General features: G+C 36.3%; 2 protein-coding genes across 2 annotated transcripts; both read left to right on the top strand.

The window, feature by feature from the left end:
* LOC109823349 (L10-interacting MYB domain-containing protein-like) lies at nt 4,208–10,649 on the top strand. The gene is made up of 3 exons (XM_020389630.1): nt 4,208–4,416; nt 8,007–8,740; nt 9,816–10,649. The coding sequence occupies exons 2-3, from the start codon at nt 8,009–8,011 to the stop codon at nt 10,404–10,406; spliced, it is 1,323 nt and encodes a 440-aa protein (XP_020245219.1). The 5' UTR covers nt 4,208–4,416; nt 8,007–8,008; the 3' UTR covers nt 10,407–10,649.
* Nucleotides 6,068–7,704, top strand: LOC109823354 (protein ALP1-like). The gene is made up of 3 exons (XM_020389633.1): nt 6,068–6,662; nt 6,750–6,978; nt 7,074–7,704. Exons 1-3 carry the CDS (start codon nt 6,477–6,479, stop codon nt 7,559–7,561), a joined length of 903 nt encoding a protein of 300 aa, XP_020245222.1. The 5' UTR covers nt 6,068–6,476; the 3' UTR covers nt 7,562–7,704.

Genomic DNA, 12,943 nt, shown 5'->3' with positions numbered 1-12,943 from the left:
TGCAACAAACAATAAGGGCCCAAAAGCTCTAAATTTAGCTTGTAATTAAGTGTTGCGTGGAAAAGTTCCAAGCAAAATTGTCACATCTGCAGAAAGGTACGCAGGTATAAATTTTAAAAACTTTAGGGGCATGTAAGTGGAATGTCCAAAGTAAGCTCCATGTGTGGTGACTCAATGGTTCACAGCGTTTCACACGGTGTGATCTGACGGAATGTGCACTCATACAAGTACTACAAAGGTTGAAAAAAATCATAAGTTATTAATTAAGTGCTAGTTATTAGCCCAAACGAAAAAAAAAAAGAGTTGGCAGCTTTCCGGTGCAAAGCGAAGATAAAAAAGCGCCGCATCTTCTTATCATGTTACCTCAACTTTTCATATTTTAACCGACGACAAAAGAGCGAGAAAAAGAGGGCTGGACTACGGAACTCACACGATCCGTACTCCTCCTCTTCACCCGCACGACGGGTACTTCATCACTACGCTCACCTCCGGTTACTTTCACCTTTCCAATCTGATGTTTAATTTTGCTAATTGATATATGAGCTTGTCGCCTAATCCAGCTTTTAATCCGTTTGTTGTCGTCTGGCGAGACAAATGAAGAGTAATTGGCGGCTGGAGTTTATGAAGCCCTTCCTGTTTCAGCTAAAATTTTCTTTTTACCCCTCGAGAATGTTTCATTTTCAAGACGAGGGGGTTCTTTTTTATTTATTTTCCTCCCCTCTACCTGAGCTGTGCGGCAAGAGGCAGTTAGCTTCTAGTCTTCTAGAAAACTAAGACCAATTTTTATTTCTAGATAATCTCTTTCTCTAGTTGAAACTACGTACAACCAATGTCTAGTTTGGTTAAGAGAAGAACCTAAACACCTGATAAAATAAGCAATACCGTTCTTTTTTTGTACGCTTATACTAACTATATATAATTCATGCATGTGAATCAAGTTGCACCATGATAAATACTTTTTTATATGAAAGATTGCATTAAGCTCATCTAGGTGTATTTTTGAATCATGGTCTCCTCCTCCCAGTATTTGAGGTATGATCCACACTTGATTCTCCTTCTACATTCCACATGGGTGTTACTACATATTATACATTGAATTCCTTCAAGCAATAGATTTGTAAGTTTTTCTTCAAACAAATCACATTAGTTTTCTTTACTCGACTTCTTGAGGAGATTAAACTTAGAATCTTCATTATTTTTTTTTGTTTTTTTGGGTTAAGTTTTGCTATAGAACAAGTTCTTTTTGAACCCAATTTTATGAAATGAATTATGAAACGTGACAATACGTGTCATTTCTTTATCCATTGGACATCAATGACTAAGAAATAAGCACATTCACCTCATGTAATTAATCTCGTTACTACATCACTAGTCCTAGCATTAATTCTAACACTTGCAATAGCTCCACCAACATCCCACAAGATCTAGCTATCAGCAAGAAAAAAAAGACACTAACTTATTGTAAGACTCCATGACCACCTGTGTAGTTGCAATATTAAATCATAGAATTAGTGATATACATATATACCAAGATCGTCCGTGTAGTTTCATGATTGTAAGAGCTTTGATCCTCAAATCCTCAAACTTCTTCCAAAAATCATATTCAGAGGCAAAAAAAAGAAAAAAAAAAAAAAAAAAAAAAAAAAAAAAAAAATTCAAAATAGGAAGGCCTTGACTGAAAAAATTGACCACGAAAAGATTCCGTTACCCCTTTCGTAATTATCCCCAAACCCCAAGCCCCTTGACCTAAGCCTCCATCTACAAATACTGCCCCCCCTCCGAACGCTCTCCTCCCTTCCCCTCTCTTTCAGCAACAAAACCCAAGGAAGTGATTCAAGAGGGGGTGGGAAAAAAAAAAGCCCCTCGAAAACCCAAAAAATGTCGAAGGTCTGCAGGATCGGCCCACATCGTCGCGCCTCCGCCAGCTCCCTTCGCCGCTGGCCACCCGCGCTCCTCCCGTCCGCCGCGCCCGCGCCATTCGTCCCTGCGGGGCACGTGGCGTCTGCGTGGTGGTCGCCTCGCGCCGCTTCGTGGTGCGGGCCTTCCCACCTCAACCACCCCTCTTCCGCCGCTCCTCACGCAGGCGAGGAGAGGAGTGCGGCTTATCTCCTGCCCAAGCCGCGGCCCACTCTCCTCCCTGCTGCGACGAGTCCCTGCTCGTTCGAGAGCACCTCCTCCCGCACGTCACCTCCTCCGCCTCCAACATCTGCGCGAGCTACGACGACATCCGAAATTCCTTCTGCTGTGCCCAAGTGGGCACGGCGGCGAGTCGCTGCCGCTGCTCCGGGTTCGTTGAGCCGTCGTCCCAGTTTTCGTGCTGACTTGAGGGGTGTTTTGGTAATTTGTTTTTTCCAATCAGCCGGTGGGGCGGCGGAGGAGGAGGGCGGGAGATGGCGCCGAGTCCTCCGGACGAGGAGGAGGGAGGGAGGGAGGAAGGAGAACATGACGAGGGTGACTTGGTGGTGAGGATAGTTTTGTAAATAAGTGATTATGTTGGGCAATATTGTTGTTATTGTTAACCATTAAAGTGAATTTTTTTTGGACATGATCGAAATTGGTAAAATTGCTGATGATCCCCTGCCATTTGTATATTAACAGCAAAAATGTATAATTGAAGATTGGTAGATCTACAGGATGTCTTGATTGGAGGTGTTTAAGAATATATTACCAGATTCCTCTGCTCTGCTTGTGGCACGTTAATGATAAGCTATCAAAATTTTGTTATCCCAATTCTTAATTCATTAAATTAACATCTGCTTCACTAAAGATTTGTTAACTGTAACTCTTACGCTGACTTTTGTAGTGACATCTTTCGCTGTGAAATGAAAGATGATAAACATTAACAATGTAAAAAAAAAAAGGATAAATAGAAAGGAATTGTAAAAATGGTTAAGTATGGCAAGTGCGACTCGAGACTACCGGTAAGAAAAGTGAACTGAATTTAACCTTTGGAAAGTTATTTATTTCATTTTTAATTTTTTATTTGGGGCAAAAGGAAAAAAAGCTGTCGAGTCACATGGGTTATCCGAGATTTCACATGAGAAAAAGAGGAAGAAAACGGACCGCTGCTATTGCGGTTTTCGGCAATTTTGGTGTCGGGTTCGTCCCAGTTTTCGTGCTGATTGAGGGGTGTTTTGGTAATTTGTTTTTTTCCAATCAGCCGGTGGGGGCGGCGGAGGAGGAGGGCGGGAGATGGCGCCGAGTCATCCGGACGAGGAGGGAGGGAGGGAGGGAGGGAGGAGAACATGAACGAGGGTGACTTGGTGGTGAGGATAGTTTTGTAAATAATGTGATTATGTTGGGCAAATTGTTGTTATTGTTAACCATTAAAGTGAATTTTTTTTGGACCTGATCGGAAATTGGTAAAATTGCTGATGATCCCCTGCCATTTGTATATTAAACAGCAAAAATTATAATTGAAGATTGGTAGACTACAGATGTCTTGATTGGAGGTGTTTAGAATATATTACAGATTCCTCTGCTCTGCTTGTGGCACGTTAATGATAGCATCAAACTTTTTGTTATCATTCTTATTCCATTAATTAAACTCTTCACTAAAGATTGTTGTTAACTGTAACCTTACCACTTTTGTAGTGACATCTTTCGTGTGAAATGAAGATGATAAACATTAACAAAGTAAAAAAAAAAAAGATAAAAGAAAGGAATTGTAACAAATGTTAAGTATGGCAAGTGCGACTGAGACTACCGGTAAGAAAAGTGAACTGAATTTAACTTTGGAAAGTTATTTAATTTATTTTTAATTTTTTATTTGGGGCAAAAGGAAAAAAAGCTGTCGAAGTCACATGGGGTTACCGAGATTTCACATGAGAAAAAGAGGAAGAAAACGGACGCTGCTATTGGCGGTTTTTGCATTTTGGTGTCGCTTTCTCGTCGCGCGCGTGGAGCCCATTGCCTGGGCACGTGCTGAGATCATTAACTAGAATAGGTTTAACTATATTCGGTTACGGGGCTGTTTGGTTGTATGTTTTTACCATGTAAAATAATGGAAAGCGTAAAAAAGTAGGTCCTATTATCAGCTTTCCTCTTTTCAATTGTTTGCTTTTAGCTGTAAAAATAATGTAAAGTGCTTTACTATGCTAATGTGGCAGGTAAAGGCAATTCACAAAAAAAAAGACGTGAATTGGGCAGAAAGCTGACAACAAGTCAGAAAAAAATACTAAAAAAACCCTAGGGTTACCTCCTCTTTCTTTCAACCAGCTTTTTTTTTCCCACCCTTTCTCCTCCGCTCCTGTCTGCGACGTTTGCTTCCCTTCAAGTCGGCGCCTCCGTAGTAGTCTCCGTCTCCGTCGTTTGCTTCCCTTCAAGTCGGAGAAGGAAAAACCGGCGACCCCAAGCTTCCGTCTCTTCGTCGTTTGCTTCGCTTCAAGATCCGCTCGAGGAAACGATTTGGTCGAGGTATAAAAATTGTCTTTCTCTATTATTTCAAGTTCCCTTTCGATTTTTTTTTATTTTTTGCACAAAACTTTAAATTAATTTCGATCTGTCAAACACCCCTTTCAAATTTCTTTCAAATTTCGCCTTTCTCTCAGATTTTGAGAAGATTTTAGGGTTCATATGGAGTCTTTTCGTGTTCGTAGTAGTGGAATTTGAACCGGAGGAAATCAAATTAAGTTATTTGATTGAATTAATCTGAATTAGTTGTTGGTGGGTTAATTGGATTTGAGTTAATTTGAATTGATTTGTTCTGCTTGGTTGCTTTTTTTCCCTTTGCGTTGGCATTATTATTTCTAGTAAGTTAGCTTGATTATTAGTGTTGAATGCTGAGAAAAGATGATTTACTAAATGCCTAGTTCATTATTTTGTGCATTAAGGTTCTGCAATTCACAGACTCTAATATATGGGAAAGACCAAACTCCTAGTATACATGGGTTAGAATGATGCTTGCCCTTAAACCTGGAAATCCAATTGGTATAATGCATACATATTTTCTTCCCAAAATTTGAGCTCATGGAAACGATGAACAAGCTTTCAAGAGAATCTAGATGGAAAAAGATGAACAACAATTCTTTCCTGTGTGCTCAATAAATTTCCATCTATGTTTTTGATCTCTTGATACATAGATATCCTATATGTCACGTCACTTCACTCAAACAACACAAGTAGAGTATTATTGTCAGCAAATGTTTGACTGAAGGAACTCTCTATGTGGAAGGGCTTGTTAGAATGTCGTTTGTGTCTTCTGCTTGTTCTCTTTTGTGCTTTGTTGATGCAGCGTTACATATGGTGGGTGGGTTAATTTGAATTTGAATTGATTTGTTCTGCACAGAATGAGTTTTGTTAGTATTCACAATCATATAAATAAATGGAAGGGGGAATAAAATATCCATGTAAGTTGAAATACTTAGAGAATAGAACTGTTCATGAATGGTTGTATCAAGTTGGTTCCTATATAAAATAAAAATACAGAGGAATTCAATGAAGAAAAAAATTTAGCTCTTAAAAACTTAAGTTACTGAACTACAAGATAATTATTAGCCAAATTATCAAAACCTAGGCTAAATATTTGACCCACAATGATAATAAAAAAAAATTTAACTTTAATAAACATGCATGCATATTTAACTTCATATAGCTAAAGATCATGCAAATAACTTCAAGTTAAACATGAGATATACATGCTTATCATATTTAACTTCATATAGCTAAAGATCATGCAAATAACTTCAAGTTAAACATGAGATATACATGCTTATCTCTTGACAAAAAACCAATACTTCAAGTTAAACATGAGATATACATGCTTATCTCTTGACAAAAAACCAATGTATGGAAAAAATATATATTTTTAATTCTAGGGATACAAATCCAAATTAAAAGTACTAGGTTTGATCTAACATTGTACTAAATTATCCAACATAAACTAAATAAACGATAAATCGCAGTTTTGAGGCTCTAAATAATCTCAAGTATATATTGTTCTAACATTTTGTTGTATGGAATTTTCAAGCACTATTCTTTTCATGCACTATTTCTCAGGAATCATGTTATATTTACTCAAAGCACTATTTCTCAGGAATCATGTTATATTTACTCAAAGCTTGAATGTATATAACTTTCTTAGGCTACAATTTATTACTTTTACTTTTGTACTTTCAAAAACTAATTACTTTCTTACAATATATAAAAAAGATGGACAGAAATGAAGTTGTGCGTAGGATGAACAATGCAGGTACTGTTGTTACTGTACTAGTTATGCTAATGGTATTCATACGCCGATATCAACATCGTCCACTTAAAAGACAAACATTCCTCGTCATCCTTCGTATGTAAGAGACTTAGATAGACATTCTCATATGCGTCAGATATTAAATAGTAGTACATCGAGTTGTCAAGACTATCTCAGGATGCGTATTGGACCTTTTATGAACTTAGCTCAAATGATGAGAGATGGGGGCTTATTGAAGGACACAATCCATGTTCCTATAGAAGAACAGTTGGCTACATTTCTCTAAATAATGGGACACAAGTCCAAAAATAGGGCTTGCAGAATTGACTTCATACGTTCCGGGGAGACTATTAGCAGGTATTTCAATAAAGTTCTAGGAGCTATTTTTTCTCTTCGGGATAGGTTCATGAAACAAGCCCCAAATAAAACTCCGGCAGAAATTATGGAATCTAGTCAATGGTTTCCATTTTTCAAGGTAAGTTACGTATATTAATTATAAACAAGTATAGCTATTCTATTGAGATGATACTAATTAAGATCTTGAAAGATATTTTTTATTCAGGATTGTATTGGTCTAATAGATGGAACACACATAGATGCAACAGTGCCAACTAAAGATGCTCCTAAATTTAGAGGACGCAAAGGGATCACACAAAATGTTTTGGCTGCAGTAACACCAAATAAACGATTCACATATGTGATGGCTGGTTGGGAGGGAGCTGCAAATGACTTCACAATTCTTAAGGATGCACTATCCTTGCCCCCACCAAATGGTTTGAGAGTCTACGAAGGTAAGACATAAACAAAAATTCGATTAAGATGATAAATTAGTCAATATATTAGTAGGTTATATGTAATATAATAATGCACTTCATCAATATTGTAGGAAAATATTATTTGTGTGATGCTGGATACCCAACCATGCCGGGATTCATTGCTCCTTATCGTGGTGTACGATATCACTTGAAAGAACATAGTGGAAGAGTTCCTAACAATCGTCGAGAGTTATTCAATCTTCGGCATTCATCACTTCGTAGTAAGATAGAATGCACATTTGGAATCTTGAAAAGTCGATTCAAGATTCTTTCTGCCAAACCTCATCATCCTTTCCCAAGTCAAGTAAACATCGTAATTGCATGTACTATTTTACATAATTATATTGCTATTATTGATCCGAATGATAAGTTCTTGAATGAGTTTATGCATGTAAATGAGGAGGATGGAGATATCTTGAATGAAGATGCACCCATTATTGATTTTACACAACAAATGACTCAACGAGAACAACTTGATACGCGGGAAGAGTGGAAGTCACGGCGAGATCAAATTGCATATGAAATGTGGATTGAATATTATAATCGACATCGTAAATGAGTCACGTATGAGACACCTTTTTGAGATTTATATGTAATGTTTGTAATGTGCTATGTTATGCAATTTAAACTTTGTTATGATTTGTAGGATTTGAACATTTCAACATGTATGCAATGTGGTATGTAGTGTTGCTTTATGTAGAATTTAAACTTGTGATTTGTATGATTTGTGAGATCAATTTGTTTGTTTTTGTTTCTATAGAGAAGTTTAGTGAGATGATTTGGTTTGCTTTGTTGAAGAACTTTGGATAGTAATAGAAGGCAAGTCAATTTTTGGTTAACTGTTGCTGGAGTTTTTCTTTTGTAGAATTTATATATATATTTTGGTCAACATGTTTTGTAGATTCTAGATCATTTCAACATGTTTTGTAAAATATATATATTTTTTGCTATTTGTAATACTTGATGATAATTATTTTTTCTTTTGACAATGTTTTCGCAAGCAGGGATGGAGAATCAAAATGGCTCATTTCGTCCGAAATTTTATTCTCAAAATAGAGATAGTCAAGAGAGTCAAGAGAGTAGAAATTCAAATGCAGCACTTCATGATAATAGCCCTACAGAAAGAATGCCCCAAATTCCATTCTTATTTGGGTCTTTCCAAACTCCAACATCTGGATATGGTTCTTTCCAAAATCCTATGTCAGGTATGATGCCTCCTCCTTATGCTTGTGGACCATGGATGCAATTTTTAAATGGTACACCAATGCCACAAATGAGATCACAAAGTTCACCCATGAGTGGAACGCCAAGATCATTATCATTTGAACTCCCCTCATCGGAAGCTAGTGGTGGGTCTAAGAGGGTAGCTCGTGAACAAGATGAGGAAGTTTCGTCACCTTCAAAAAAACTTAATCAAACTGTGAAAGTGAAGAAAGCTGGAAACATCATGTGGGATGATGAGCTTGATGATTTCCTCATTCCTTTCTTGGCCAATGAAGCTAGGAATGGTGGAAAGTGTGATAAGAGTATGCGGTCTAGGGCATTCAATAATGCGGCTAAAGCATGTACTAAAAAATTCTATCAGTTATTTACCAAGGACAATGTGGGAAACCACTATAGAACTCTCCAGAATCATTATCTAGACATGCGAAAATGTTATGAAATCAGTGGCGCCGGTTGGGATGAAGAAACAAAAACAATAACACTTGATCCAAGTGTTTATAGCACATGGGCAAGGGTAATAATTTCTTAATTTTCTGCTTTTAGAATTGTGTATTAGTGTCTAAATCCATTGCACTTCTCTAAATATGCAGCATCAATCAAAGGTTATATAAGTTTTTAATGTTTCGAAATCAGGTCCAAGAGGAAGTTAATGTCTTAACTAGAGGATTCGAAATCAGTATTGTGTGTATCTGCTCCAGATACACAGCAGATACACACAACATGTGTATCTACAGCAGATACACACAAGTGTATCTGCTGCAGATACATAGCAGATCTGTATCTGCTGTAGATACACAGATCTTCTGTGTATCTGCAGTAGATACAGATCTGCTGTGTATCTGCAGCAGAGTGTATCTGCTACAGATACATAGATCTGCTGTGTATCTGCAGCAGATACACAAAAGTGTATCTGCTACAGATACACACAAGTGTATCTGCTGCAGATACACATGTTGTGTGTATCTGCTGCAGCAACAGATACACACATGTAAAAGAGTCTTTATTGCATGCCAGCCCTTTAGGAATTAGTGTAGTAGCCACTGATGATAAATTTGCTTTGAGACTTTTTAAAATGCTACATCAATCCTAATAGGGTGATAATTTAATTATTAGCAAAGGTTTCAATGTGTAAATCAGTCGCGCTTACTTTTAGTTGCCTTTAATTTGACAATGAGATGCCTTTTTCTTTAACGTTATAATTTCTTTGGGCTAATTATCAAAGTACAAAACTGGGTTTGTCTTTGTAATTCATAATCATTTTCCTCCTCAAAAGAACGCATTTTGTTCCTCATAATTACTTCAACTCTCCTTGCGTGGCTCTTATTATTTAGAGCAGGTATGGGCTAGTGACGGAGCCAAGTGCATGCAATGTGATGTGTATCTACGACATATACACTTGTATCTGCTGCAGATACATAGCATATATCTGCTGTGTATCTATAGCAGATACACACAAGTGTTTCTGCTGCAGATACACACAAGATACACATATTGTGTGTATCTGCTGCAGCATATACTTGTTAGTGGAATTAGGCATGGATTCTGTTCTATTGATGCCACTATTTCTTATATGTCCTATTGTTTTGTAGAAAAATCCAAGACTCAAGGACTACGTGAACAAGCCTTTGAAGCACTACGATGACTTGAAGCTAATTATCGGAGATGATTTCGTAACTGGAGAGTTTAAAAAGAATGCATACGATAATTTTGAAGGAGTAGCCAATGAGGTAATTGATCTTGACTTACCCGTTGAGAATGATAGCTCTCCTATTCAAGTTGGATCATCCACGGAGGTGAAAGCTAACAAGATGAAAAATGCAAAAACTAAAGTTAGAATTGACAAATCATCACGTGCAAACAAACGTCGTCTTGTACGAAATGAGGATTCCGAGGAGATGACAAGTTTTCTTGAGAAAGTGCGAGAAATTGCATGCGCAATTAAAGAGGGCAATCAACACTATAGTGTAAAATTGGCCGAGAGCATATATTCTCTTCGTGAATTCCCACAACATGTATTGGATCATGCGCTCGATCATCTATATGATAATGAAAAGCAAGCTAGGCTATTCATAGTGAAGCCATTGGAATCTCAAGTGGCTTGGATGAAAGACCATGTCTTGAAGTATCACTTGGACAACAATAGAAATGTTGGGGATGATATTGACGAGGATTCAAGCTAGGAATGAGTTATTTTGGATAGAAGAAAATACCTTTTGTTAAATATTTTAGTGAATTTAAACTTTAATATAGGCTTTGATTTATTTTACTTACTTTTGTTGTGGGTCGGATGACTAAACTTTATTTTTGGTTGTTATGTTGTGGGTTGGATGAGTTATTTTGGATAGAAGATGATACGAAAACCCTAACCTTTTGTTGAATATTTGGGTGAATTTGAACTTTAATGTAGGCTTTGATTTATTTTACTTGTTTTTGTTGTTGGTTGGATGACTAAACTTTATTTTTGGTTGTGATGTTGTGGGTTGGATGAGTTATTTTGGATAGAAAACCCTAACCTTTTGTTGAATATTTGGGTGAATTTGAACTTTAATGTAGGCTTTGATTTATTTTACTTGCTTTTGTTGTGGGTTAGATAGCTAAACTTTATTTTTGGTTGTGATGTTGTGGGTTGGATGAATTATTTTGGATAGAAGATGATACCTTTTGTTGAATATTTGGGTGAATTTGAACTTTAATGTAGGATTTGATTTATTTTACTTGCTTTTGTTGTGGGTTGGATGACTAAACTTTATTTTTGGTTGTGATGTTGTGGGTTGGATGAGTTATTTTGGATAGAAAACCCTAACCTTTTGTTGAATATTTGGGTGAATTTGAACTTTAATGCAGGCTTTGATTTATTTTACTTGCTTTTGTTGTGGGTTGGATGGCTAAACTTTATTTTTGGTTGTGATGTTGTGGGTTGGATGAGTAATTTTGGATAGAAGATGATACCTTTTGTTGAATATTTGGGTGAATTTGAACTTTAATGTAGGATTTGATTTATTTTACTTGCTTTTGTTGTGGGTTGGATGACTAAACTTTATTTTTAGTTGTGATGTTGTGCGCTGGATGAGTTATTTTGGAAAAAACCTTTGATGTCAAATGTTAGTAACATCCTTGCTAGTTGTCGTGATGAGAAGATATGACTTTCTCCTTTAATTTTCAAAAAGGGTTAATTGTGGATAGACATCTTGTACTATCGCCCACTTGCAAATAGACCCCCTCATTGAACCTTTTTTGTTCAACATGTTTATTTTTAAAAATCAATAGTTTGTTAATTTATTGGATTAAAGAACTTCTTAATAGAATATATTGATCATAACAATTTGTTGTTTGTTTGTTTTTATTTTGGGTTTTTTCTCTTTTTAGAGAGGTAACTTTACCTATGGTAATATGATCATTTGAGTAGGGACCACACAATAACCATTTTTTAAAGTTTCAATTTGCAAACCAAACAAGTGTTTTATGATTCCAATGGAATCAAAAACAAACAATGAAAAGTAAAAAAGTAAAAGTGATGAGGTGGACAACAACTTTCCAAGTTGTGTCATAAATACACAATTTTACCAACAAGAACCAAACGGCCCCTACCTCGTGGAGTGATGAAATTACACAGGTGATGATCTTGTTATCTTTGAGACTACATGAGTGATCTTATAAGATTACTGATTTTAATTATGTGAAACACCTTGAAGCCTATCTATTTGTTTTCCTTCTCAGGTTGCCAATATTAATACAATTAGAGATCTTAAAATTACCCGTATGCAGATTCCAAAACCACCAGCATAATTACGCTAATCCTTTATTACTTCTTACCAAAGCTGTAAAATTCTCAGTAGTTTCACTTCATAACTAACAGTAGAAAAATTCTTCTAAAATATATAAGTAATTAGTTAATATGTACTATAAACGAAATGAATTGGATACGAAGGCCAATTAACATCTTGGAAAACAGACTACATAATGCAATTATATGATTGAAGTAACATCCATGAGTTCCATGACTAAAAAATATTGACTGTACCGTAAAAGAGTAAATAAGAAGCAGAGGACTAGCGAAACAAAAGCTTCATCTAGGTGCATTTGTAAAAGGCAAGGAGCATGATCATGTCTCTTTGATGGACTTGATCGATTTGAAGACATTCTTTGCTATTATTATTTACCTAATTATAAATCCAGCTTATCTATCTTCAAAATTAATTCGAAAGCGCGAACTGTTAGGACCTTGTTCGTACAAATTCTGCTGTTTGAGCAGTAACAGGCATTTACAAGAGTCTAATTTATTTTGTTGAGTTATAAGAAACATTCATAAGAATATAATTTGTGTTTGAGATGATTACTGCATGTTTGAACAAGTGATGATCAAGTTTGAAGTGAAAATAGAATTAAGTTCAACTATATAAGGAGTCATCATTAACTGAACCATCGATGATGGATGGACGATCAATGACGATCAAGCAATCATCGATGATGAATGTTGATCATCGATTACCTAAAAATTATTGATAATAATTTTTCATTAATGACAACACGAATGTTTGATGGCTCAAGTTTCCCAACCATTGATGATCAAGGATGATTCCCGATGATCAACTGATTGTCGATGATCAAAAGAATGATTTTAGATTTTCATATTTAATCTTAGTCGTTCATTGCATCAGGCTATAGGCTTCTCTCCTAATCATGACAAAAAAGGGAGGGGGGGGGAGAGAGAGGGAGA

Source organism: Asparagus officinalis, chromosome 1, assembly GCF_001876935.1.
Source record: "Asparagus officinalis chromosome 1, Aspof.V1, whole genome shotgun sequence".
Taxonomy (NCBI): Eukaryota; Viridiplantae; Streptophyta; class Magnoliopsida; order Asparagales; family Asparagaceae; genus Asparagus; species Asparagus officinalis.
This window is presented reverse-complemented; position numbering and strand designations above follow the sequence as displayed.